This window comes from Orycteropus afer, unplaced genomic scaffold, assembly GCF_000298275.1.
Source record: "Orycteropus afer afer isolate SDZICR_OR568_19922 unplaced genomic scaffold, OryAfe1.0 scaffold00010, whole genome shotgun sequence".
NCBI classification, from domain to species: domain Eukaryota; kingdom Metazoa; phylum Chordata; class Mammalia; order Tubulidentata; family Orycteropodidae; genus Orycteropus; species Orycteropus afer.
The window spans coordinates 3,502,214-3,529,456 of NW_006921597.1; the positions used below are offsets into that span (position 1 = coordinate 3,502,214).

Here is a 27,243-nt window from a genome sequence, read left to right on the forward strand (position 1 = left end):
TATTAGTCCATACTGCAAAAAGTCAAGGAAAGGTTTATATATGGAAGGAAATTTTCTTTGTTGGTTACCAGGGATGGGAGGGGAGGGGAGTGAACACTGTTAAATAGGTAGAGATAAGTATTGATTTGGGTGAAGAGAAGAGCAATGTACCTAATGTGAGTGATCCACATGGTGGCACTGAGGAAGAAGAAGTCATAGAGAGGTACATGGGAAATACAGACAACAAAGATGAACCTTTTTGTACATACAGTACTGCATTGTCAGTGAAGGCAAACATGGATATATGGGTGGATAGATGGGTGGACAGGCTGAACTGTTAGGTATGTCTATGCAGGGGGGAGTATACCCAGGACCATGTATAGGGCTGGCAGACAATGGTTCTACAAGTGTATTTGTATCTTCTGTAAGAATTCCCAAGTGTATAGTAGAGCTGACAAGGGACAAGTTTGTAGTCAATGCTTGGCTACAGCCAGCTACCCAGAGGGACCAAGTAGTTGAACATGTGGCCTTAGGACCATAGTTGCAGGGGACATCAAGCTCAGTTGGCATACATACTACACAAAACATTGTTTCACCTCCTACTTTGGCGAATAGCAATTGGAATCTTAAAAGCTTGCAAGCAGCCATCTAGATGCAATGATGGGTCTCTCCTCATGCAGAGCAAAGAAGAATGGAAAAAATCAAAGATTCATGGAAAGAATTAGTCCTAGCGACTGGTACACCATGCGATCTACAGCCTATATGACTATGAGATCAGAAGAACTAGATGGTGCCCAGCTACCACTGTCAACCACTTAGAGGGGGATCTATGTAGGAGATCCTGGATAGAGAGGGAGAACAATATAGAACAAAACTCAAAATCATTTGGAAAAAAAAAGGGGGGGTACCAGGTTTGCTGGTCTGATAGAGCCTGATGGAACCACTGAGACTATGGTCCCTAGCTGCCCTTCAGGTCTGGAATTGAACCCATACCTGTGGCTTCCAGACAAACAAAAGACAGGCATAGGAGTTGAACATTTACCTGAGGTAGAATATACTCCTTGGAGAGAACAATCATGGGAGAAAGAAGGGCTGTCTATGCATAGGGAGCAGCTTAGGGGGCAGGAGTACATGGAGGGATGGATGTAGGGAAGAGGTAACTATCAGGAGGAAGTGGGAGGGGAGCTGTTGCATTGTGGTGAATTGTAGTCAATGTCATGAGACAAAGTATATGTGAACTGCTGTAAGGAAGATGAATTCGCTCTGTAAAATTTCACCCAATCACAATAAAAAAAAGAAAACAGACCAGGTTTACTAGTCTGATAAGAGCCTAGTGAGACTCCCAATACTATAGCCCCTAGTTACTCTTCAGGTCTGGAACTGAACTCACCTTCCTGGCTTCCAGCTAAACAATAGACAAGCATATAGGCTGAACACTTACATCAGGTAGACGTATTTCTTAGAACGATCAATCATGGGAGAACAGAAGGGCACAGAGAGATAGCTCAGGAGGCAGGAATCCAAGGAAAGAAGGACACACGGAAGAGGTTAACTATGGGGAGGCAATGGGAAATTAGCTGTTACATTGTGGGGAATTGCAGTCAATGTCAGAAACAAAATGTGTATGAACTGCTGTATAGAAAATGAATTTGCTCTGTAAACTTTTACCCAAATCACACACACACACAAACACACACACACAAAAGACACACAGGGATCTCTAAGATCTTCTAACCAGAAGCTGAAGGGACAAGGACCTTTCTCCAGAGCCAACAGTCTTCCTGCAGAGCTGGTGCTCTGAATTCAGACTTCTAGCTTCCTAAGGGGGAGCTCTGGTAGCATAGTGGCTAAGACACTTGCCTGCTAACCAGACGGCTGGCGGTTCAAACCCACCTGCCACTCCTCGGAAGGAAGGTTGGGCAATCCTACTTCCGTAGTGATACTGCCTCGGAAACCCAAGGAGGGGTCGCTATGAGTCGGGGCCGACTCAACGGCACATAACAACAACAACAACAACAGCTTCCTAAGGAGCTCTGGTAGCATAGTGCCTAAGGCACTTGACTGCTAACTGGAAGGCTGGTCGGTTCAAACCCACCAGCCACTCCTCGGAAGGAAGGTTGGGCAATCTACTTCTGTAGTGATACTGCCTCAGCACCCCAAGGAGGGGTCGCTATGAGTCGGGTCAGACTTGACGGCACATAACAACAAGCTATGAGAAAATGGAAATTTTTAAAAAGCTAGTCACTTGTATTTATGTTATAGCAGCACTAGGTAACTAGGACAGCTTTCCTCCAGCAGCTATACGCTCTGCGTAAGCAGACTGGCTGGCCGCCCTGTTCTGAACAAAGTCCTCTCTCCTATGTCAAGTCAGCGCAGGAGGGAATGATCGTCCAATGGCCCTGCCAGGATCACCCTAGGATCAGCTGATGTCATGCAGATAAACAACTTCTGTACATGGGCAAACAATCACTAGAGTGACCAAGAGCAAGAAAAGGGACAGAGTGACTTAAATAAGGTAATTGAGCCATGTTGTGAATATTCATCTCAAACAGAAACTCACTGTGTCACATTCAGACCAGTATGAAGAATGCCCACAATGAACCATGAGGCAGATCAGGTTTCAAGGGGACACACTGAACACACACACCATTTCTAAATCTGAGTCCCAGCAGCATTTTGAGGACACGTTTATTGACTTGTTCCAGTGCTTGCACTGCCCCCCTCACTGAACTTATGGAGAACCTTCTGCTTCCGAGCCAGCATACACACGGATGAAATTCCACTCTAAAGGCTGGCAGGGCAGAGAAGCCATAAGCTACAGCCAGAATAACAAAAAGGAGTTAAAAGCAGCATCTGTGTAGCACCAGCTGGCTTTTAAAATTAATCTTGCCTTAGAACTGAAAGCAGGGACTCAAATAGGAACATGTACACCAGTGTTCATTACAGCGTTATACAAGAGCCAAAAGGTGGAAACAACCCAAGTGCCCATCAACAGATGAGCAGATAAGCAAAAAGTGTTGTTTAGCCATAGAGTAATAAGGTCCTGATGCATCCCACAATATGCGTGAACCATGAACCTAGAGAGCATTATGCTGAGTAAAGTCAGACACAAAAGGCATTGTATGATCCCACTTATATGCAACATGTGTGAGGTATATAAATGGACAAAAGTCTACTAGTTGTTACCAGAGGCTGGGGAGGTGGAGGAGGAATGGGAGTTATAGCTGAAGGGGCACTGACTTAAGGTGACGTACAACTTTTAGAGATGGATAGTGGTGATGGTTCTAGAAATGTTCTCACTGTTTTCCAGACTTCTGGCAAATTGGGAGACAGAAGTCTCTTAAACCACAGGATATTATTTGTCTTTAAGGAAGGAGGCTGAGAGGCTGAAAATTCAACTTGGAGTTTTATTTAGTTGGTATTAGGCAAGATCATTTCATCAACCTCCATGGATTTTTCCAGTTATCAATAGGTTCAAGTGACTTCTGCCCATTTGCTACATGATGCAGAGATTTGTTTTCAGACCTACAGGTGGGTTGTGGGACATCAGGACACCCTATGTCCAAATTTTCCTCAACTTTACTTATGAGGGCAAGTGGAGGGCTCTGGTTCATGGGGTTAGTCTCAAAGCATGGGGACAAGGAAGCCAATGTTCACCAGGGGCCTTTGACACCTTACATAAACCACCTCATTTAACCCTCACTGCAGCCACGTGGGAGGCTTTGTGTGTGTAAGGCATTAAGGAAACAAAAGAGGATTTAAATACTGTGCTCAAGGTCAAAGAGCTGCTGAAGTAGCAAAGCTGCCCTTGAAGTTGATGTTCAGGCCCACCCCCTTCTAGGTCTGTGCTACAGCAAGGCCATCCTATACGCATTCTCTGAGCTCAGTTAGAGTGCATACCAATACCTCATTTATTCACAGTGCCAAGGAGACAACCGTGGTAGGCCCACCCTGTCAGTGCCAATCACCTACTCTATGCCAGGCTTTCACAGCCCAGGTAGGAGTCTCAAATGCAGATGCTATTAAGCGCAGGTAGGGTTGGTTCATCCTCTAATAGGAAGAAAACCCTTGGGTCAAACCCTTTGGGTGAGGTGTCACTCTGCCATATTTTTCATGAAAATTATTTTGTAGTATGAAGCAATACTGCTCAACACAGGGGCAATGCAAAAGGGGAAGGCCCTCAACAAGATGGACTGACACAGTGGCTGCAACGATGGGCTCAGGTATAGCAAGGATTGTGAGGCTGGCACAGGACTGGGCAGTGTTTCGTTCTGTTGTGCATAGGGTCGCTATGCACCACTACGCATAGGGTCCAGTCAGAGATGACTCGACTACACCTAACAACCACCACCCCTGCCCTCCATACTCCCCACGCTCCTATTGCAACCAAAACCAAGTCCTGTGGCTGCCCTCTGGTGGTGCTTCAGGGTAATAGCAAGACAGATGCTAGGAGACTTTGGGGTTGACTCTTTATTAGATGGTTATTGCTGCACTACAGGGGTCCAGGTCTGCAGTGGAAGCAGTGTCAGTGGCCCATGGTGAGCTTGGGGAATGTAGATCTCTCCATGTTGGTCACAGTGGTTAAGTTTCTTCAGAAAAGCCACAGAGGCTGGACCAATGAGCCCAAGGTTAGAATTGGAACTGGAAGGCCTCGGTCACATGCTTCTTCCATGCCTCCAGGCTGGGGAGCAGGGAGGAGATGCCCATGACATGCCAGGTCTCCCCATCTGACACCATTGAGGTCTGGTAGGACAGCAGCTGCACGCCCGCCTCTGCCAGGAGGCCTGCAGAGTAGAAGAAACCCTGGTTGGCAAAGAGCATGGGGAAAGGAGGAGCGAGGGGTTGGGGGTGGAATAAGAAGTCTTGGACTTCAATGACCAAAGCTGGAGTCCCTAGGAATAAACAGTTAAGCACTCAACTACTAGCCTAAACCTGAGAGGCTGCAGAAGATCTGCTTCTGAAAGGTCACAGCCTTGAAAACCCTATGGAGCAGTTCTACTCTGCACACGTGGGACTGCTGTGTGTTGGAATCAATTCAATTACAACTAACATGACCAAAGCTGCACTGGGGGGATCATGGTCACAGAATCAAAGACGAGAGATAGAAGAAACGAAAGCACCTGGCCAGTTTCCCTCACTGTTCCTGAGATTGGATATATCCTGGCTATCAGGCAAGACAGAGAAGAGAAATACAGACACAGAATTACAGCCATCTCTCGACTTGCTGACTGCCAGTTTTATCCAGAACACCAGCAAAGGAGAAAAGCAGGGGAAAGTTCTACAGACATCTGGCCAGGATGGTGAAATGAAATCCTTAGAGGTCTGGGACATACCCTCTGTCAAACATGGGCATGCTTCCCAGCAGCTCAAGTCCTAAGGGAGCAAAGCTCAGTATGGAAGCCAGTCCAAGATGCCCACGGCAGCTGGACTGGATGTGATGCCAGGTTCTGATGTGGTCAGGATCGATGAGAGGGTCAAGAGAAGAGCCCATAGTCAGGGCTATGAGCTCTTGGGAGACTGTGCGATAGGCACGTCAAAAACAGTGAGATTAACATGGTTAGCAGGGGCTCTGGTCCCACCCTTGACATAGAGTTCTGCAACCTTATATAAGGCACTTTACTTCTCTAAACTCAGTTCTGAAATAGGTATGACACACCCACAGTATGATGCAGATAGAGATGTTCTGAGGCATGAAGAGGCAGATTCTATGGACCCATTCCCAGGGCAGAAATCCCCATCCGTGCCTCAAGGGCACAGGCTGTCCCCACAGGCTCCTTCTCACCAATCATGGTAGGCAGCATGGCAGGGTTGGAAGGCTGAGCCCGGAACATCAGCAGGGGCTGGCCCTGGCGGAGAGGTACTTCGGGCCTGAAGACAGCTCCGTTGAGTGCCTGCAGCACAGGTGTGGTGCCCTGTACGGAGCCCACAGCTTGGTAGGGAGCACCTGCCACGGCCACGGTCAGGAGGCATTCCCCACAGCACTGCTCCCCTGGCACAGCAGGGCTGTGGGAAGTGGTTACCTGCAGAAAGAAAGCAAGGAGGCTCAGTTATCCCTCCAGGCTGCATCACACCCCCTCTCCCTCAGCTCAATAGACCCACTGATAGGGCTGAGCTAATATACCTGGCAGTTCATGGGCAAGGAAAGAGGGCGATAAATAGGCTCATAAGCCTTGTGCCCCTGAACATTAGTTTCCTGGGAGGGCTTCCTGGAGGGAAGACAAGGCAATCTCACAGGTACAGCTACAGGTTTGGCTATACACAGGCTGTTGTACATAGGGTTGCTGTGAGTCGGAGACGATTCGATGGTACCTAAGAACAACAACACAGGCTTGAAGGAGTGGCAACAGCGGAGAGAGAGGAGGCAGGGCTGTGAGGATTTGGCTGCTGGGTTGTAGCAGGCCAGCCATGGAGTGACTTAGTCTGGTCCCTCCTGCTCTGACTTACTGCTTCCTGCACAGAATCAGTGTCCTGGTTGGGAGGGAGTAGTGGAGATAGAAGGGAGGTCTGGAAGGAGGGAGCTAGGTTCTTGTTGTTAGGTGCTGCCGAGTTGCCTCTGACTCATAGCAACCAACAGAATGAGACACTGTCTGGTCCTGTGCCAGCCTCACAATCGTTGCTATACCTGAGCCCATCATTGCAGTCACTGTTATCATCTTTTTGAGGCCCTTCTCCTTTTTCCCTGACCCTCCATTTTAGCAAGCATATCCTTCTCCAGGGAACGATCCCCTTTGACAACATGACCAAAGGAGGTGAGAGGAAGTCTGGCCATTCTCGCGACCAAGGAGCATTCCAACCGCACTTCTTCCAGGACAGATTTGTTGGCTCTTGTAGCAGTCCTTGGTACTCTCATTATTCTTGGCCAACACCACAACTCAAAAGCATCAACTCTTCTTCGGTCTTCCTTATTCATTGTCCAGCTTTCACATGCATATAAAGTGACTGAAAATACTAGGTCTTGGGTTAGGTGCACCTTAGTCTTTGAAGAGACATCTTTGCTCTTCGGGACTTTAAAGAGGTCTTTTGCAGCAGATTTGCCCAGTGTAATAAGATGTCTGATTTCTTGACTGATGCTTCCATTGCTGTTGATTGTGGAATCAAGTAATATGAAATCTTCGATAACTTCAATCTTTTCTCCATTTATCATGATGTTGCTTATTGGCCCAATTGTGATATGTTGAGGTGTTATCCATACTGCAGACTAGTCTTTAATCTTCAACAGTAAGTGCTTCAAGTCATCCTCACTTTCAGCAAGCAAAGTAGTGTCATCTGTGTATCACAGGTTGTTATTGACTCTTCCTCCAATCCTGATGCCACGTTCTTCTTCACATAGTCCAGCTTCTCGGATTATCTGCTCAGCATACAGATAGAATAAGTATGGTGAAAGGATACAACCCTGATGCATTACTTTCCTGATTTTAAACTATGCAGTGTCCCCTTGTTCTGTTTGAATGACAGCCTCCTGGTCTATGTACAGGTTCCTCACAAGCACAATTAAGTATTCTGAATTCCCATTCTTCTCAATGTGATCCAGAATTTGTTATGATCCACACAGTTGAATGCCCTTGCATAGTCAATAAAACACAAGTAAACATCTTTCTGGTATTCTTTGCTTTCAGCCAAGATCCATCTGACATCAGCAATGATATCCCTTGTTCCATGTCCTCTTCTGAATCCAGCTTGCATTTCTCGAAGTTACCTGCCAATATATTGCTACAACTCTTGGAATAATCTGCAATAAGATTTTACTTACATGTGATATTAATGATATTGAACAATAATTTCCACATTCTATGGAATCACTTTTCTTTGGAATGAGTACAAACATGAATCTCTTCTAGTCAGTTGGCCAGGTAGCTGTCTTCCAAGTTTCTTGGCATAGACTAATGAATAACTCCAATGCAGCATCCATTTGTTGAAACATCTCAATGGCTATCCCCCCGTCAATTCCTGAAGCTTTTTTTTTTTCCCCAATTCCTTCAGTGCAACTTCACTTCTTCCTTCAATACCACCAGTTCTTAATCATATGCCACCTCCTGAAATGGATGAACACTGACCAATTCTTTTTGGTACAGTAACTATGTATTCCTTCCATCCTCTTTTGATGTTTCCTGCATCATTCAATATTTTGCCCATAGAATCTTTGAATATTGCAACTTGAGGCTTTAATTTTTTCTTCAGTTCTTTCAGCTTGAGAAATCCCAAGCTAGGAATTAGGGAAGCAATCTCTGTTGTCCCTGCATGATGCAAATGGTTGTCACACTTGGCTGGTAACTGAAAGGGTCAAGTCCACCAAGAGACACCTCAGTAGAAAGGCCTAGTGATTTACTTCTGAAAAATCAGCCCTGAGAACCCTATGGAGGGAGCACAGTTCTACTCTGACACACAGGGGGTCACCATGAATCAGAATTGACTCGAGAGCAACTGGTTTCATCTCACTCTGGTGTTCCACTGCCTATTGCTTCTGGCAGCTCCCACTGGCTAAGAAACACACGCTTTGGTCTGAAAAGAGGACCAAAGGCGAAGAGGCCAAAGGGAAGCAGTGAGAGGCAGGAGAGGGTGCATGGGATGTGCTGCTTGTCCCCGGCATTTGCAAAATAATCAAGAAGCACGGCACTGAGGAAAAAGGAACACAGAGCTAGGGGCTGGGCTATCTCCAAGCCTCCAGCAGGTCAGGTACTGCCTGCAGACTCAGCCTGGCTGTCATTCTCCTTGGCTGAGAAACAGGGCGCTGTGTACTGTATTGTGTCCCCCCAAAATACACATTGACATCCTAACCCCTGTACCTGTAAATACAGTGCTGTTTGGAAATAGGGGTTTTTTTTTTGGTTAGATTAATGAGGTCGTATCAGTGTAGGCGTGCATCCTAAACCTAATCCATTCTGAGCTAGAAAAAAAGTAAAAAAGACTCAGAGACACACACCAGGGAAGATGCTGTATGAAGACAGAAGCACCTACACGCCCAGGAACTGCAAAGATTGCTGCTACTAGGAGCGGAAATAGATAAGGAAGGACCTCCTCCTAGAGCCAGGCCCTGACTTTGGACTTCTGGCCTCCTGAACTATGAGAAATAAATTTCTGTTCTTCAAAGCCATCTGCTTGTGGTAATTTTTGTTATGACACTAGGTAACCAAGAGATGGGAGTACTACAATTGCCTCCCTATCACACGTATAATTTTACTTAATCTTCACAGAGACACTTGGAGGTAGACAGTATCTCCATGTGCAGGTGAAGATGCCATAGCTTCTCAGAGACCCAGGGTTTCTGCTCAAAGAGTAGAACTGTAATTATGCTCTGAAAAGGAAGGAGGACAAGGCAGGGCCAAAGGGAATGGTGAAGCAAGGGGCAGGGGTGGGAAAACGTACATTGAGCCCAGCCTCTTTCACCAGAAGCTTGGCGTTCACCAAGTTCACATCTGCCGGATTGGAAGCTTCCTTCAGGAGACCCACGATGACTGCTGGGCTTAGGTAGTTCCCAGCATTCTTCAGGGATGTTCCTGGGGACCAAGAGAAGCTACCATAAGGTCACTGTTTGTTGAGAAACACAAGAGCAGGCAGAAGGCCACTGGCACCTCCCCACTCACTGCCCAGGGCAGTTGTTCTTCTCCTCCTGAGGACTCAGAGCTGGCCGGGGAAGAGGCACAATCTGGATCTAAGCCAGGAAGTGCAGGATGCTCTAAACCAGCACTGAGAAATCCCTCTTCAAAACTTAGCCCACCACTCGCTGCACCCAACCCCAGCAACTCTGCCATACTGACCTGCCTCATTCTCAAAGGCATACTCAGAATTTCCTACTCCCACCCCTACCTAGCACGCAGACCCTTTAGGGCCTCAGGAAATAGAAACAGAAAGAAGGAAGTGAAACAACTTCTCATCTTGGAGGCTCAGCCCCTTGTCACCCAGGTCCCCAGGGGGCTTGCTTCCCCTTAGCCTGGGCATACAGGCCAATAGGGATCCTCTGGAATTGTCCATGCTTCAGGGACTAATGTCCCCTCTGCTTAAGGTGTACAGATGCCCAGTAGTCACAGGGGAAGGAGAAGCCCCTTAAGTGATAAAGGAACTGATCCCTCCCTGCCCCCTCAACCACATTTGCACAGTGCTGGATCCATTACAGAAGCTCCAGTGGTGTAGTGCCTAAGGCATGTGACTGCTAACCAGAAGCCCGGTGGTTCAAACCCACCAGCCACTCCTTGACAGGAAGGTTGGGCAATCTACTTCCTTAGTGATATCACCTCAGAAACCCAAGGAGGGGTCACTCTGAGTCAGATCTGACTCAATGGCATTGAGTTTGGTTTGGATTCTGGATTCTTTACAAAGGTGTCCAGAGAGTGCTCAGTGGCCCCAAGGGGTAGACAAAGGGCACTGTTCTCATTCTCACTCCCATTCCATGGCTGAGCACCCCCAAGGTCCACCAGCTGGCCCACCTCAACAGGTCACAGAGCATACAATGTCTCCAGAAGCTTCTGGTCCATCTACCCCCATTTTCACTTTACATGAGAAGAAACCAAGGCTCAGAGAAGGGGAAGTCACAAAGCAGAAGAACAGTAGGTTCAAACCAGAATCTAAAATCCTGCTGCTTAATGTAAGGCACCCTCCACTGGATCCTGCTGCCTCTCTTAGACCCAAACAATGTATATCTTAAAAATATTGCACAAACATGATTTCTGAAAACTAAATCTATCTTCCCAATGACTTTTCCTACCTTCCCTCACAACCTCCCCCCGCAACTCAGTAATGAGTGAGCTATATTTAGATCACAGGCCAAGGAGTCTAAAGACCAGGGTCTAAGTCACCCCTGGGTCTGTCACTCACTTTGTGGTCTGCAGCAGACACTCCCAGCAGGATGCAGAGTCCACGCCCCATCTCCCTCCCTCTACAGCATCCCCAGTTCATCCTGTGCAGTCTGCAAAGTCGGGGCTTACCCTGTGTCACCACCTGGATGGTCCCTTTGGGGGACCCGGCCCAGACACGCATCAGTGACCCCAGAGCTTCTGCCAGAGCAATCCATGGCTTGGTGTGTGGAGAGAAGGCACTGGTAAGGGCCTGGGCATTTACCTGCAGAGAAAGGGGGAGCAGGGCTGAGGGCAGGAAGAGGCAGGTCAGGGGCACACCTGCCCAACTCAGCCCCTAAGTAGAGGTCCTGTTGGCAAGACCCAGCCCCACTTGGAGGGTAGATGGCAAAGGGAAGGACCACTCTTGCTTTGGGTGCCTGATGGTGATAAATGCCCATCAGTCACCAACAAGGCAATGACTTGAGCCTGAAGATGAGAACTGGGGAGCCAGGAATGGACACAAAGGATAAGATCTCTCAAAATTGCCAGGGATTGGCAGGGGGTAGGGGTGGGGGTGGTGTTATTTCTTCTTTGAGCTGTCAGCTCTGTTCCATCCCATGCTGGGGACGCATCTGAACAGCACAATAAGGTGACTCTCCACATGAATGTTTGGCAGCTGTTATGGATTGAACTGTGTCCCTCCGCAAAAAATACATGTTGTGAATCCTAAACCCCATACCTTATAACCTGTGGTTAAAATTCCATTTGGGAATGGGTTTTCTTTGTTATGTTAATGAGATAGTATTAGTGTAGGGTATGTCTTGAGTTAATCTCTTTTGCCATACAAAAAGAGTTAGTTGAGCAAGCAATCAAGCCAGCAAGGACTGGGAAGACAGAAGTCATACCATCTGAGCTCTCCAAGGAAGCAAGAAACAAAAGCTGAAAAGAGAGGACTTTAACCAGAGCCAAAAGAGAAAGAAAGCCTTCCCCTAGAGCTGGCACCCCAAATTCAGACTTCTAGTCTCCTAAACTGGGGTAAAATAAATTTGTTTCTTAAAGGCACTCATCTGTGATATTTCTGTTGTAGCAGGACTAGATAACTAAGACGGGTGCACAGATTACTTGGCTACATAGTAGGTCTTTCTGGGATGGCATTCTTAATTTCATTTAATTTTAATTTTCCCTCGATTAAAATAAAAGTGAAGTGTTTACATTGTCACTAAATGCTATAACCAAATATCACAACTTATAAAGCTGGCTTTATATATTTTTGAAGGTCCTACGGTGTAGTCCCTAACTAGCAGAGGATAACAAAAGAGACTCCAGTGTTGGAAATGACCTCCCTTCTCTGTGGGGGGGCAACCTGGGTGAGGGCTTCCTGCTTTAGGGGTCTCTTTATCCTCTCCAAGGGGATACAGAAAGAAAGAGCAGTGAGCCAGGAAGTGGAACAAGAGATCAGCTGTTGAGAGCAGAGAGCCGGAGTGCCAAGCAATAGTGGGCTGAGGTGAGAGTCTGCTGCAGGTAGAGAAAACGTGCTGAGCCGCAGAGCCCCAAAGGCAGGCACCACGCCTTGTGCCTCGTTTCTCTCGTCTAGCTTGTTTCTTTCTGTATGGGCCGAGGAATTGCTTATCGGCACATTGGCCAAATAAACAGAGGTTCTCGGTCTTCTCTGGTAGACAAATTGGAGGGCTCAAGTGAAGCTTTTGGACACCAACCTGAGCTAATGTTAATCTGTGTCTAAGATTAAAGCAGAACTGAACTGGGGAAGACACAGTAAAGAATTGAGAAAGGTACTTTCTGTGCGATAAAAATGTCTTTCTTCCAAATATGTCCTCTTCCAAAGACTGCCAGCTGCTTTGGGGTGGAGACTTAAAATTGCCTAAGATTATTATTTTTACAGAAAACCTCCTAAGTTAAGATCGGAAAATCCTGTAGTTCCATTTGATGGACTTTGTGTTAAGTAGTCCCCTTCAGGCAAAGCCTTGGAGTGCCACCACTACCTAATAGCAAAGTGAATTGACCAGTAGGGGAGCACCTGTGAGGGCAAGAGCTGCTTTGTGAAAGGGCTGTGAGAGTGAAGTCAGGCCAAGATGACTGGCCACTATCATGGGCCAAGCATCAGCCTGCGTCCCAACCAGTTTCACCTGGGAGAAAAGAACCTGCTCAGAAGTAGATGTACAAGACGTGTGAGAAGTGAGCCCTGTCTTAAGGAGCCAATGGACACAGTATGGAGAGGAAAGAGGCACACCAACATGGACAGCTCAAGAGTCAACGTGTCTTTGTTGACTCCATTCCTGCGGCCACTAAGCTGTCCAGGCCCTCCCCTTGCATCTACAATAGCTGGCCCTGGGGGGCCCTCCCGACTGAGCAGATTGAATGAGGAGGGGGTCAGGGCAGCAGCTGGTTCCCTTATTTTCTCAGGATATAGAGGACAGGGTGGCCTTGAATGGTGGGCTACCAAACTGAGGGTGGGAGGGCTGAACAAACCCTGTGTGTCTCTCCTGCCATGGTTCTTTCTTCACCAGCTAAAATCCCCATGCTGAGAGTCAGCCTGGAAGGGCAGGGACCACCTCACCCCACTCCCATTGCCTGACTCATTTTGCTTGTTGATTAAATGCTCTGGGCCAATTCAAAGATGCCACACGAGCTTCAGAGAAGCTTAAGTCATGGTTCTGGTCCTCAGAGAATTTTGAATTTAGTTAGGAAGAAAGATTCAGACTCATGGAACCTTGACAAGGTGGTTATTTGCCAAAAGGACTGAGGTGGAGTTAGAAATGAGAAGTAAGTCTTCATGAAAGGAGTGGTGAACCCAATGAAGAAAGGCTGTGCCTTCATTGTCTCTGCGTCCCCACAAAGCTAGACAGAGTATATGGCATCCCCTGGAGCTTAAGAAATGTCTGAAGAATGAATGAATGAATGAGACAGGAGTGGGAGTATAAGTCAGGCTGGAGGAAAAAGAGGGCATGCCAGGAAGAGCCCAACATGAGCAAAGACAAGAAGAAGTGAGGACATTTCCAAGTATGTACATGAAATATCTACAACAGGCAGATGCATAGAGACAGCATTTATTATCTCCAGGGGCAGGAGAGAGGAGAAAGGGGACAATCATTGTTTAGGAAGCATTGAATATCTGTTAATGGTGTTGGAAAAGCTGGCCACAGACATTGGTGACGGTTGTACAACATGATTGATAAAGTATCAGGAAATTATACAAGTGAAAAATGTCGAATCAGCAAATGTTGTGTTATACACACTTTTACCACAATTAAACAAAACGTGTGGGGAGATTATGCCATGATTTGGGAAAAGCAAGGGGGGCAGCAGGTGTGGAGAGTTCATATGGGGGGGGATCCTTCCCCAGGGTTCTAAGATGGACATGAAGGAAAAAGGGCTGTGGAGTTGATAAGGTTAGAGCTCTGCAAAGGGGCTTTCCACACAGGCCATGCCTCACCCAGCCCCCATCCACTGCATCAAGCAGTCACCCTGGCAACTCTGCTTCATTCCCAAGGCTTGCAGAGAACAAAGGAGCCTTTCTTTAGAAGCTGGGCCTCGGAAGAGCCAGAATCTCTGCAGCAAGGTTACAATTCAACAGGGCTAAGCTGGGGCTCTGGCTGCCAGGCCAGAGATAGCAAGGCTGGAGACGGGGCTGTTTCCACCTGGACAGGGCCAACAGGTGGGGTCCCTTCTCTTTAGTTCCCAGGGCAGTCAGTTCACCACATCACTGCTCACCCCGTGGGCACCATTCCCAACAACAAGATGCCCTCTCCACTCTCCTCCCTCTCTCCCCCAAGCCTCCAGCCCCACATGGTGACACTTACAACCCCGGCTAGAGATTTCCCCTTCACCATGTCAACGAACTGAATGGCGATCTCCTCCCCGCAGCGGCTCTGGGCTTCCCTGGTGCTGGCACCCAGGTGGGGGCAGCTGATGACATTCTCATGGTCCACCAAGGTTCTGTCTCGTGGTGGCTCCTGTCCAGGAAGACACCCTCTCTGTTGGCTGCTTTGCATGGACCGTACCCACTCAAGCAGCCCTAGGACTTAAGGGAAGTTGGAGAGCAAAAAGGCAGGACTGGTGTCACCTTCGACTTCTGTGTTGTCTCAGTAACTGGATTCCTCATGCTTGTCCTATCACAGCAGAGTGCAGACTGCAGAATTGTGACCTGCAGTCAAACCTCAGCTCCATAATGTAGGTGCTTTTGGGCAAATCTTAAACTCTTTGAGCCTCAGTTTCCTTTTCCAAAAAATGGGGTTAATAATATCTACTTTATAACATTACTGTGGGGATTACGCACCCTTGGAGTACAAACAATTAATATGATCGGTTGCTAACCAAAAGTTTGGAGGTTTGAGTCCACCTGCAGCTACCCAGGAAGACAGGGTTGGCCATCCATGTCCTAAAATCAGCTACTGAAAACCCTAGCAACAGTTATTTGCACCCTGTTTCTCACCAGGACAGGATGCCTTCTTGATGTACCTGCACCTACCTTCCAGAATCCCTTCCACCCCATCTGCACAATGAGCAGAATGTATTGCCCTTTGGGAATGTTGTTGGGGCCGCTTCTCTTCTGGGCCCCCTTCCCAGTGCTCTGTCAGCTCCCACTGAATTCTCATCACGTACCTCTGCGAGTCCAGACCATGGAACAGTAGGTATTATTAGACAAGGATGTCCAAGAGGGCAAATTTCAGGGTAATGTGCAGTGTTAAGAGGGATGGTAATACAAAGATGGGCAAACCATGCCCCTGCCCTCAAGAAACTTATAATCTAGTAGAGCAAGATGACCACCTATACAAGTCAAAATGCACTGAAGGCGTTTTGGTTCAAAGAAAGCCAGTTCCTGGCCCAGTATCAAAACAAGCAACACCCTGACTGTCTGATCCAGAGTCCATGCTTTTTCCCCTGTGTCCTGGGAAGGGAGGGAAGCTCTGACCTTGAGGGGAAAAATGTTTGAGAGAAAAGGCAGAAATTCTTGTCCGCATTCTACCAGGTATGAGGGTATGGTAGGGGGATGGGTGAATGGATATGGAGCTTCCCTGGGAGACCCAGGAAAAGCATCCTTCTCTGGACACTGAGGAAATGCTTCTAACTGTTGTCCTCAGGCTGCCTTCCCACCCTGGGAAGAGAGGAGGGGAAAGGGAAAGGCAATGGGACCCTGGGTCGAAAGGCTTCTTGGCAATGGGATTGCATTTCAACCAGAAACTTACTACCAGTACATTAAACCCCTCTCTCCCTACCCCAAATCTGTGACCTCATGGATCAACTGTTCAGAAATGATTTACAGCTACTGTCCTCCCCTAAAGTTATCAAAATGGCATCAGACTGGGGAGCCGGAAACCAGAGATTAGCTCCTAATTAAAATTTGCATTTTGCAGGCTGTCCCCTCAACAAGCTCTGCAAAGGCTCCTCAGACCACAAAAGTTTTCTTGGGACACAATTCCCCATTTACCATGGACACTAAAAACAGTAAGCTGAGGCCCTCTAGTAGCTTTCCCTGCCATGAGGGCCTCTCTGCTCCCCACCTGCCCACTCCTCCACCACCACGGACTGCCAGCCACTTACCTCGGTAAACACGTCCAGTGCAGCTCCAGCACATTGACCAGACTGCAGGGCCCGGAGCAGGGCACCTTCGTCCACAATCCCTCCCCGAGCACAGTTCACCACACGCACCCCCTTCTTACACTGAGCAAAGGTGCTGTCATTTAGCAAGCCTGGAAAAAAGGGAAGCGTTTCCCTGCTGGGATGGTGCCCGAGACTCCCCCTCAGCACTGGCTCCTATTCCTCTCTGTCTCACCTCTCCCTTCTCAGATGCTCTGGGACAGGAGCCCCTGTTCTGGATTTGGGCTAGACTCCAAGCCAAAAACTTGGTCCGTAAACATGCCAGAAGTCACTGCAAATTGCTGCTTTGCATGGGTACTGGAATCAGAAAGCCCTGCCTATGGGGCCCCAGAAAGTCACACGGAGATCACCAAAGGTACAGGCTGTGCGAAAATCACCCAGACACCCCAGCATTTCCAGCTGGCTCACCACTCCAACCTCTGATGCAGGTCATTTAACAGAGCATCACCAGCTCACTAGTATCTCCTGAGGGGCCAGTCTTATCTGGTCTGTGGCTTCTGTGGCCAGCCCACAAGGCAGGAACACACCTACCTGTTGTGGAGGGCAGGAGAGGTGTATGCACCGTGATGAAATCACAGACAGGCCAGATCTCCTCCAGGGGCAGCTGCTTAACTCCGAAGGAGGCCGAGACCTCTGGAGAAATGATGGGGTCATACCCTATAGTCTGGTCAGAAGCCAGAGAGGGAGTGTCAGTATTATTACCACTGTTGTTATTCATGATGGTTACCATTTATGGAGCACTTACCATATACCAGGCACTATGCTAAGCCTTTGGCAAACACCCCATGACAATCCAATGAGGTTGGTATTATTCTTGTCACCACTTTAAGGATGAGGGAAGCAAGGCTTATACAACTAGGAGGTGACAGAGCCAGAATTCAAAGGGAGGGTTGTCTGCCTCCAGGTCCACACTTATTTTTTTTTAAACCCAGTAAGAGTTTATTCTCATTCACAATATAGTTCATGAGACTGCTTTGTGGGCAGCCATGGGGGCCATGATACAAAGACCATGGTTCCTTCTATCTGTGGTTCTGCCCCCTCCCAGGACCTCAGGTTCCTTTGCTGAACCTTCTACATCCAACCAGATGATGGGCAGGAAAAGTAATGTGGAGGCTCATACAGAGGGTTTTGATGGTCCAGGCCTGGAGATGGCGTTCATTTCTATCCACATTCTATTGGTTGTAATGCAGTCATCGGGTCAGTGGTGTCACTAGGGTTGGTGTCACCAGGGTTGGTGTCACCCATGGCAGTAACCCATGATGTCACTTCCCACCATCAACCTCCTCCCATACCAGATCCAGGTCCACACTCTTAACCACAAACAGATGTGAGAGAAACAAATGTGTAGTTGGACAAGGTGGAACTTGGAAAGGAGGGTACCCTCTGTGAGAGGATGGTCAATGGGGAGCACGGACATGGTCATGGGGTACAACCAGGAAAAGAAGAAGAGAGGATGACTCCAGTTGTATAGTCCACAAGTCCAGGAAACAGGCTGATGGAATAACTATGCTCTGATGGAATAACTATGCTAAAGGGGCAAGGAGGCCACATCTCCTGACCTCCACTAACTGCAAAAAAGGAAGACAGAATCACTATCAGTAGCCCAAGGCCCATTCCTGCGAGGCCAGACATGCTGCCTCCCTCCAGCCCTTACACCAACCATTCCTCCTATAGCACCCAAAGCCTATCTGCCAGGTTCAATAATTCACTGCAGTGGCCACACAAAACTCACAGATTATGGGGTTTATTAGGGAAGGACCAGGCTACAATTCAAGTTCAGGAACAACGTTCAGCCTCTCAGCCCGCCATCTCTCACCCAACAGTCTCTCACAGTCTCTCTCCCAGCAGTGTGTGTCCCTCAGTTTCTCTCTCAGCAAAGCATGTCTCTTTCAGCAGCGTGTTTCTTCTCAGCAGTACATCCTTCTCATCCAGTAATCAGAGACCTCTAGGAGGCCTCCTTTTGAGCCTGGCAGAGTGGCCAAACTAGCCAGTCATAACATCAGAATTCTAAGTACCTGAGAGACAGCCCAGAACATTACTTTGTGCTACTCCCCACAGAAATACCCTAGGTGGATAACTTTTACAATCAGGAGCTCCTCAGTTGCTCACAGCAAATTCCACCATGGAGTTCACAAAGACTTATGGCTAGAAAAGCCATACCAGGTAATTCACTACACCACAAACTATGTAAACAGAGTGAGGAAAACATCAGGGAAGAGGGCAGTGATGGTGGCAGAGCAGAGCTAGGAATGAGCTCGACTTGTCACTGGGGAAGGGGCAACATACCAAGGTTGACCTGCTAGGAGGAAAGGATGGTCCCCTCTCTGGAAACTTCATTCAATAAGGCTTACAATGCATCTAGCCTTGCAAGGCCTAGCTCAGTGACTAAAATCACACAGAGGCACAACAAGGCAGGCCTGACTGGGGTGGGGAACAAGGACATGGAGAGGTGGAAGGTGGCACAGAAAACACAGCATGCATGGGGAAGGATCCAGGAAGAACCCTGGTCTAGGCTGGCCAGAGAAGATGGGGGTCCCCAAAGCAGAGGGGTCTCCCTGAGGCTACAGAGAAGGAAGAAAGGTCAACTCTTGGCAGTTGGAAGCAAGCCGGAAAACTCCAAGGGAGCAAGCTTCATCAGCCTCATGAAACTGGCAAAAAGCCATGAGATATCAGTGACAGGAAAAGGGAAAGTTGGGGAAGTCAAAACTCTGAAGAAGGAGGAAAGAATGTATAGTCAATAGCTAATAATGGCAAACATTTAAATTGCACTTGCTTGTGTTACCGTGTGGGGACTGCAGTAATTGTCATAAAACCACAAAACAGAACGTATATGGACTGTTGAATGGAAAGCCAAGTTGCTCTATAAACTTTCAGCTGAATCGCGATTAAATAAATAGCACTTCCTTTAAGTCAGGTACTTTTAGCTAAACTCATTCTTAATGAGTTACCAGAAAAACCCCAAACCCACTGCTATAGAGTCGATTCTGACTCATAGTGACCTTATAGGTCAGAGTAGAACTGCCTCATATCGTTTTCAAGGCTGTGAATCTTTACAGATGCAAACTGCCTCAGCTTTCTCCAGTGGAGCAGCTGGTAGGTTCGAACCACCAATTTTTTGGTTAACAGCCAAATGGTTTAACCACCACACCACCAGAGAGCCCCTTCTTTATGGGTTAAGCACTGTTATTTCCTCATTTTACAGATGAGGAAACTGAGGAACAGAGGGGTTAGATGATTTGTCCAAGGTCATAAAAGGCAGTAAATGATAGAGATGGAACAACAAACCAGGTGTTCTGACTCCCGGGCCTGCACGCTAAGTGTCTATACTCTAAAAAGTGGCTGGAAGCCTGGATAACAGAAGAGAAGGGGTGGGATGAGGACAGGAGGAGCAGGTCTACATTGGGATCTGCTGTCACCTGAGGGGTGGTAGCAGGTGACTATCAGGGAAGAGGGCAGCACCATCCCAGAAGTGGAACAGGGAGGGTCACAGTCCCCCACCCCTGAGAAAGCAGAGTGGCCTGAGATGAAAGCCTCTCCTCTCCTGCATCAGAGACAGTCTAAGATGCCAGTCATGTATCTCTCAAGAAGGGCAATGCCTAAAAGGTTACCTACCTCAGGGAGATGTACCCCCTAGGACAATCAACCAGAACAATCAACCATGAGAGATCAGAAAGGCAGCATTTGCACAGGGGAAAAGCTGGACGACAGGAATGCACAGGTAAGAAGGGCACAGGGAAGGGTAGTCACAGAGGGGCGATGGGAGAATTGTTTACTGTTGGGATTGTAATTGGTTCCCTGAAACAAGATGTTATGAACTATTGAGTGTAAAATGAACCTGCTTTGTAAATTTGCACCCAATTCACAATAAAAACATTTTTAAAAAATTAAAATAAAAAGTTATCAAGCCAGCACAGGCAGTTGGACAGAGTACGCCAAGTGTAAAAGGTCTGACTCACAGTAACAGTAAAGACGTATCCATTTTCTGCCTGGTCAGCCCCGAGAGAACTTCTCAGGACTCTGTGAGTTCAGTGCATGTCAGCAACACTGATGGGGTCAGAGGGGAAGAGACTTAGGAGCCTTAGGGATCTCTAAGGCATCAGTGTCCTCAAGCAGAGGACAGCAGACTGAGCTGGGCAAGGCTCAAGGTTATCAACTATGACCCAGAAGATCTGGATTTGGGTTCTGGCTCAGTCACTGTCAACAGTATCAAGGCAAAGTCAGTGCTCCCTCTGGGTCTGGGTCCTCAACCCTGAAATAACCATCCTCCCTTCTCATGGGGAGAATGAAATGTCCAAGGGAGGAGATAACATCTCTGCCCTTGTTACAAGTCTCCTTTGTCAAGTGGCTCTGAGAATGGCTGGGACAATAGGCCTACTCATCTCTAAGCCAGAGGGACTTTTTTTCCACGTGGAGTAGGAAGAGGAAGAGGACACCAAAAAGATCACAAAGTCAAGCCCGGCTGAGTGAGTTCACAGAACCCTCTCGCCTGCTTGCTCCCAGGAGCCAAGAAACAGTCTGGGGCTGGCAGGAGGAAGAGTCTGCGTTGTGCCCCTGGCCCTATGCCCTGGCCAGCTGGTGGCTTGGGTTCAAGGGAGAAGAACAGGCAGAGGAGGAGATAAACATCTTCCACAGTGGTCAACAAGCACTGACTCAACTTCTTTGCTTGAGAGACACAGTATCTTATTCATCCACACTCAACTACAGGGAAAGAATTTGGCTAAGAACACCCCTGTTCTCATCTTCCCCTTGAGACAGCCAAGGCAGACAAGAAATGAACTCAGCCAGGGGATGGGGGCACTGGCTTGGGTCTGTTAATGTAGAGTCCACAAAGTTACAGTCTGTTATTTGGCAACGATATTCAGAAAAAATTTAAAGCAGAAGAAAGAGCTTGGAAAATATTCTACACCAGGAGATCACGTTTAAAAAAAAAAACCAAACCCCTGCCACTCAGTCAATTCCGATTCATAGTGACCACCCCACTGGGTTTCTGAGGTGGTAAATCTTTATGGAAGTAGATTGCTCAGTCTCCCTTCTGCAGAGTGGCTGGTGGGTTTGAACTTCCAACCTTCTGGCTAGCAGTCAAATGCCTTAGGCACTGTACCACCAGAGCTCCTGTTGGGGGACATCAAGCCCTGAAGATGTGTGCATGCACAGGGCCCTGATGCCTGAATTCCTAGCTGCTGGAACACCTCTCTGTACACACTGTCCAAAGACTATTGCTACAGAGGAACCCTGGGGAGAAGCCGAAGGGATGCCCCTACTTTGATCCCAGCCCTAGGTCAGACTTCTGGTGCTGGTGCAATAGCGAACCCCCCGCTACTCCAGGGGTCCTCCAGGGGCTCTCCTCACTGGTGCACAGGAAGCAGATCCTGCCTGCTCCAGGGCCCTGCTGGCTAGGCAGCAGAAGGAGAGAAAGGAAGCCTTGAACTTAAAGGGGTCACACCCACTCTCCACCCATAGCTAGTGGTTTCGGTTTTAGCAACAAAACTATTGGTTTTTCCCCCAGTGAAATCTTAAACAGAGATCCAACATAAAAAACAAAAACTAGTTGACATTGAGTCAATTCTGACTCATGGTGACTCTGTGCATGTCAGACTAGACCTGTGTTCCACAGGGCTTTCAATTACTGATTTTTTGGAAGTAGACTGCCAGGCCTTTCTTCCAAGGTACTTCTGAGTAGACTTGAACCTCCAACAAATGTCCAGTTAGCAGCAGAGCACTTAATTCTTTGCACTTCCCAGGCCCTCTGAAACCCAATACAAAAACAACCAAATTTAAGCTGCAAAACTGAAGGGTCAGAAACCCACACTTGCTGTCTCCCTTGGCCTTCTCCCCATTCCCACACTTGTCCCTAAGGTACCTTTCCAGAACCAGAGGTTCTAGCAAGAGTTAGAGGACCACTGCTCTAGGCAAGAATTCTAGGTACCACACTGAGAGAGGAGCTGCCTGGATTGCAGCTCCTTCATCATTAGGGCGACTGAGCAGTGACATTGTGCAGGGACTATTTAAGTCACTGGGATAATTAATGAAGACATCAGCAGTGGTGCTGGGCAAAGAGCACCAGACTGGAAGTCAGGAGACCAGAGTCTGCACTCCATCACTGCATAGTCATATTATCTTGAGCATATCATAAAACCTTCCTGGGCCTCAGTTTCCTTATCTGTAAAACCAGGACGATAATATTGACCCACAAGGTTGTTGCGAGTACAGTATCTGACACAGCAGACCTCAGTAAGCACCAGCTGGTTCTGAAGGAAGCAGCCACAACTGAGTGGCTCAGGTTCAATGTCCACCTCTCTGAGCTAAAGTCCAACTCATCACTACATTGACCACAAAGGAACTGTTAAGAGATGCTGGTTTGGGTCTGATAGAGCCTGGCGAGACCCCTGAGACTATGGTCCCTAGTTACCTTTCAGGTCTGAAACTGAACTCACTCCTGTGGCTTCCAGCCAAACAACAGATAGGCACATGGGGTTATATTACATCAGGTAGATATACTCCTTGGAGCAATCAATTGTGGGAGAACAGAAGGGCACTGTTTGCACAGGGAGATAGCCTGGGGGAGGGGGGTGGCAGAGTGGATGGGAGGGAAGGACACAGGGAAGAGGTAACTACAGGGAGGAAGTGGGAAGAGAGCTGTTACATTGTGGGGATTTGCAGTCAACGCCATGAAACAAAATGTGTATGAACTGCTGTATGGAAAATGAATTTGCTCTGTAAACTTTCACCCAAATCACAATAAAAATTTTGAAATAAAAGAGATGCTGGTCTGCTCCCTCATGGAAAACACTGATAAGAAAGTACAGAGCTCAGTTCCTGACTGGCTTGAGCCTGCTAATACATTTTGGGGGACATACCAGCATGAATGTGTCTATAAAGTTACAATTTGTACTCAAAAGAGGCAACACAATTGAGAAAAAGTTTTAAGCAGAATGAATATTCTAGAACATAAGACCTCTGTGACTCAGAAAACCACCATTTTGCAGAACACCAGAATGATCCTGAAACCTACACCTGTCCCATGCAGGCCAGGAACCACTCCAAGGGGGCACACCAAGTCTCCACCTGTACCTGTGCTAGGTGGAAACAGCAAAGTGGCCTGGAACAGACCTCTCACCCTGACCAACCTCAAAACACACAGCCAGACACTATTGAGAAGGTGCCCAGCTGAGCTCCCCAGGAGTTAATTCTAGGATCCCTGCCCTTCCCTAGACATCAGAGACATTCACAAAGAAAGAAAAGGAAATAGGATGGCTATCCCACATCTGAGCACAGATAGTCCCTTCGGGCAATGATATGAAGGGGTCAGATGCTAGTCATTAGTTAACATTCTAATTATTGATCAAAATCCTGGGTGATAGGCCAGGGCACAGGATAAGACATTGGGTACCAAGGTGAGAAAGGGACCAATCAAGAAAATCTTGACATTCTTTGCAGTTCTGCTGGGCCAGCCCAACTAGAACCACTTGAACTGTCTCCCAGGCCCCATTCTTATAACCACGGTTCCCAAGAGGCTGCCCCCTGCTCCACTCGGTCTTTGTTTAGTTATGTTATTCTCCCACATTCCTTTAACAAACCTAATTCAATAATGTCACACTACTTCCCATGGCCACATAATGGATTCACTGCTGTAAAAATTATTTCATAGACAAAAAACAAACAAACAAACAAAAAAAAAAAACTGGTAGGTAGCCTATAGGGAATGGATTCTCAAAGATGTCAAGGCTTTAAACTTTAACGGGCACATGCTTCAACCTCTTGTCAACGCTCACATCCCCACTTCACACACTGGCCAAGTGGTTATCCAGTCTTGCATGACTATCTGCAGTAGTAGGGAAAACTTCACTCTCCCCAGATCACCCATTCCATCTGGGGACAATGGAATGTCCTCTCCAGTTCACACCCATCAGTCCTTCCTGGCTCTCCTTTTTAGGGGAGCCACGTACTGAGTAAGCTGCAAGGGTCTTCAACAAGAAGGCTCTTCCACTATTTGAAGATCTTCACTAAGACTCCCAAATCATGATTGGGCTCAGTGACCCCAGTAAGTCCAGCTTTCCCTTAAACATGGGCCCCCTTCTTTTACTATCTCCTGTCTCCAGTGCTTCCAGAGATTCACAGAACACAGAGCCTTTGAAAGCTTACAATACTCTCAGGGGGTCTGACCAGTACAAAGTGCAAGTATGCCATCTCCCTCGCTCTGAAAACCATCCTTCTATTAATGCTGCCAAAAGTCCTCATCAGCCACACCACTGAAATCACTGTATTTTTGTCACCGAAAGTCCCTCTCCCCTAAAAATTTTTTAGAAATGTCTTTATATTCAATAAGGAGCTCTGGTGATGCTGTGGTAGTTAGGATGCTAACCAAAAGGTCGGCAGTTCAAACCCACAAGCTGCTCTGCTGGAGATAAGGTAGTCTGCTTCTGTAAATATTTACAGAAACCCTATGGGGGTCACTGTAAGTCAGAATCGACTCAATTGATTTTTGGATCAATTTAGGGTGCTGTAATGTATTCCTGTATATTTTCTGTTAGAGCAAGCAACCATTCCAGCTTTCCTATATCTTTTAGGACTTGATTCTGCATTCTTAGGTATTAGCTACTGTCTTAGTTATCCAGTGCCACTATGACAGAAAACTACAAGTAGGTGGCTTTAACAAACAAATTTATTTTCTCACAGTTCAGGAAGTTAGAAGTCCAAAGTGAGGGTGTTGGCTCTAGGGGAAGGCTTTCTTTTCTCTCTGTTGGCTCTGGAGGAAGATCCTCTCAGCTCCTTGACCTTCTGCTCCCAGTGATCTCTGTGTGCGCTGGCATCTCTCTTCGCCCATCTATCTCTGCTCTGCGCATTTCAGCTCTTTTGTTTCATAAAAGAGATCTACTCTAGAAACTAATCCTATCTCATTAACAAAACAAAGAAAACCTATTCTCAAATGGGATTATAACCACAGGTATAAAAACCAAACTAAACCAAACTCACTGCCATCTAGTTGATTCCAGACTCATAGTGACCCCCACTGGGTTTCCAAGGCTATAAATCTTAATGGAAGTAGACTGCCCCATCTTCCTTCTGCAGAGCAGCTGGTGGGTTTCAATCCATGACCTTCTGGTTAGTAGCCACATGCCTTATGCACTATGCCACCAGAGCTCCTTAACCACAGGTATCCAAAAAACCAAGCTCACTGCTATTGAGTCGAATTTGACTCATAGCAACCCCTTCTTGGGTTTCCGAGACAGTATCACTATGGAAGCAGATTGCCCAATCTTCCTTCCATGGAGTGGCTGGTGGGTTTGAACCACCAGCCTTCTGGTTAGCAGTCAAATGCCTTAGGCACTACACTACCAGAGCTCCCAGCCACAGGTATGTTGTTGTTGTCATGTGTCGTCGAGTCAGCCCCAACTCATAGCGACCCCTCCTTGGGTTTCTGAGGCAGTATCACTATGGAAGTAGATTTCCCAACCTTCCTTCTAAGGAGAGGCTAGTGGATTTGAACCGCCAGCCTTCCGGTTAGCAGTTAAGTGCCTTAGGCATTATGCTACCAGCGCTCCTAACCACAGGTATAGAGGTTAGTATTTATAGCATGTATCTTGGAATGACATAATTCCATCCCTAACAGCTACCTCTCTTTGCTTCCTGTTATCCACAAATGACATTTCATCTCAGCTGTTGATGAGAACAGTGGGCAAGACAGCCCTGCATCATCCTGAGTAAGCTCCCTTCCACATTGAGGCAGTGACTAACCCCTTAACTGTTCTGGCATCAAACTCATAGTCTCCATCCTAACTCCAAGGGCATCATGCAATGTCTTGCTAAAGTCCATGTGTACAAACATTTGAAACACACTTGGAGCAAGAGGAAGAAGGACAGTCAGGAATAGGAGGAGGATAAGGACTATGTGGCTAACTGCTTCTGAAAACAAATGCCTCCTTTCCCATGAGCCCAGAAGAAGTGAATGGTGCCTGGCTACCTTTACTGAAGGTTTTAATCAAAGATTCCATACAAGAATCCTGATCAAAAAGGGGAAAATGCAAACCAGAATTTCAAATTCTCATGGATTTCAAACTTTCTGGTGTCCCAGAGGCTGAATAAACCCCTAAAACTACTGCCCTGAGATAATCTTTAAACTTTAAGCCAAAAATATTGCCTTAAGTCCTTCTTAAAACCAAACAATGGAGTTCCGGTAAGATGGTGGACTAGGCAGAAAGATTGCACAGACCCTCTTCGACAAAGAAAAGGGAAACCAATTAACACAGACACAGAAGATAATCCTGGACCCCTGAGTCTTGAAGGGAAGGATATAGAAGTGGACTAAACCCTAACTAGCAGAAGAATTCGCATGAAAATACAAAAAAAGGAGACAGACGGAGTTGTGCTCTGGCAATGATCCTGAGCAATCCTGACGGCACAGACAGCTTGGAGATTCTGAGTGGTGGTAGCACCTAAGAATTAACCTAAAAATCAGCCCTGCTAGCCAGGGACTGCACGGAGGACTGCTCTGGTGGCTGGGGAATAAACGGAGAAGGTGAAGAGAAAGGCGGGCTGAGCTGTGGACTTTTGCCGCTCTGGAGGACACCGCCATTTTGAATGTTACAAGCAGCTTGACTGTTTTGGATATTTAAAGAGACAGCGCTCTCCGAGATTCCAGGGGCTTAAGAAGAGGTTCGGCTTTCCAGCAACCCCAAGGATACTCCAGACCTGAAAGAATGAAAAGGTGTGACATTCCTCTTGTTACTCTTATACCCCACACCCGCTTGGTGAATGGAGGTGTGGCCATCCCCCACTCCCACCCACCTTCTGGGCCCACAGGAACTCCATCACAGTCTGTGTGCTCAGACCGAACCTGGGTGCCCTGCCCTGTCCTCCACCAATTTTTTTTTTTCCTTTT

At 47.4% G+C, this 27,243-nt stretch overlaps 1 protein-coding gene across 1 annotated transcript in view; it reads right to left on the reverse strand.

The window, feature by feature from the left end:
* Positions 1–4,608: 4,608 nt before the first annotated feature.
* Positions 4,609–27,243, reverse strand: part of PHGDH (phosphoglycerate dehydrogenase) — a 48,777-nt gene continuing 26,142 nt past the window's right edge. Inside the window, exons 6-12 of the mRNA XM_007948497.2 lie at positions 16,896–17,028; positions 16,308–16,456; positions 14,567–14,719; positions 10,899–11,031; positions 9,343–9,473; positions 5,762–5,999; positions 4,609–4,763 (exon numbers count right to left, since the gene is read on the reverse strand). Of these exons, the coding sequence (XP_007946688.1) occupies positions 4,609–4,763; positions 5,762–5,999; positions 9,343–9,473; positions 10,899–11,031; positions 14,567–14,719; positions 16,308–16,456; positions 16,896–17,028 (1,092 nt within the window). The remainder of the gene's footprint in view (positions 4,764–5,761; positions 6,000–9,342; positions 9,474–10,898; positions 11,032–14,566; positions 14,720–16,307; positions 16,457–16,895; positions 17,029–27,243) is intronic.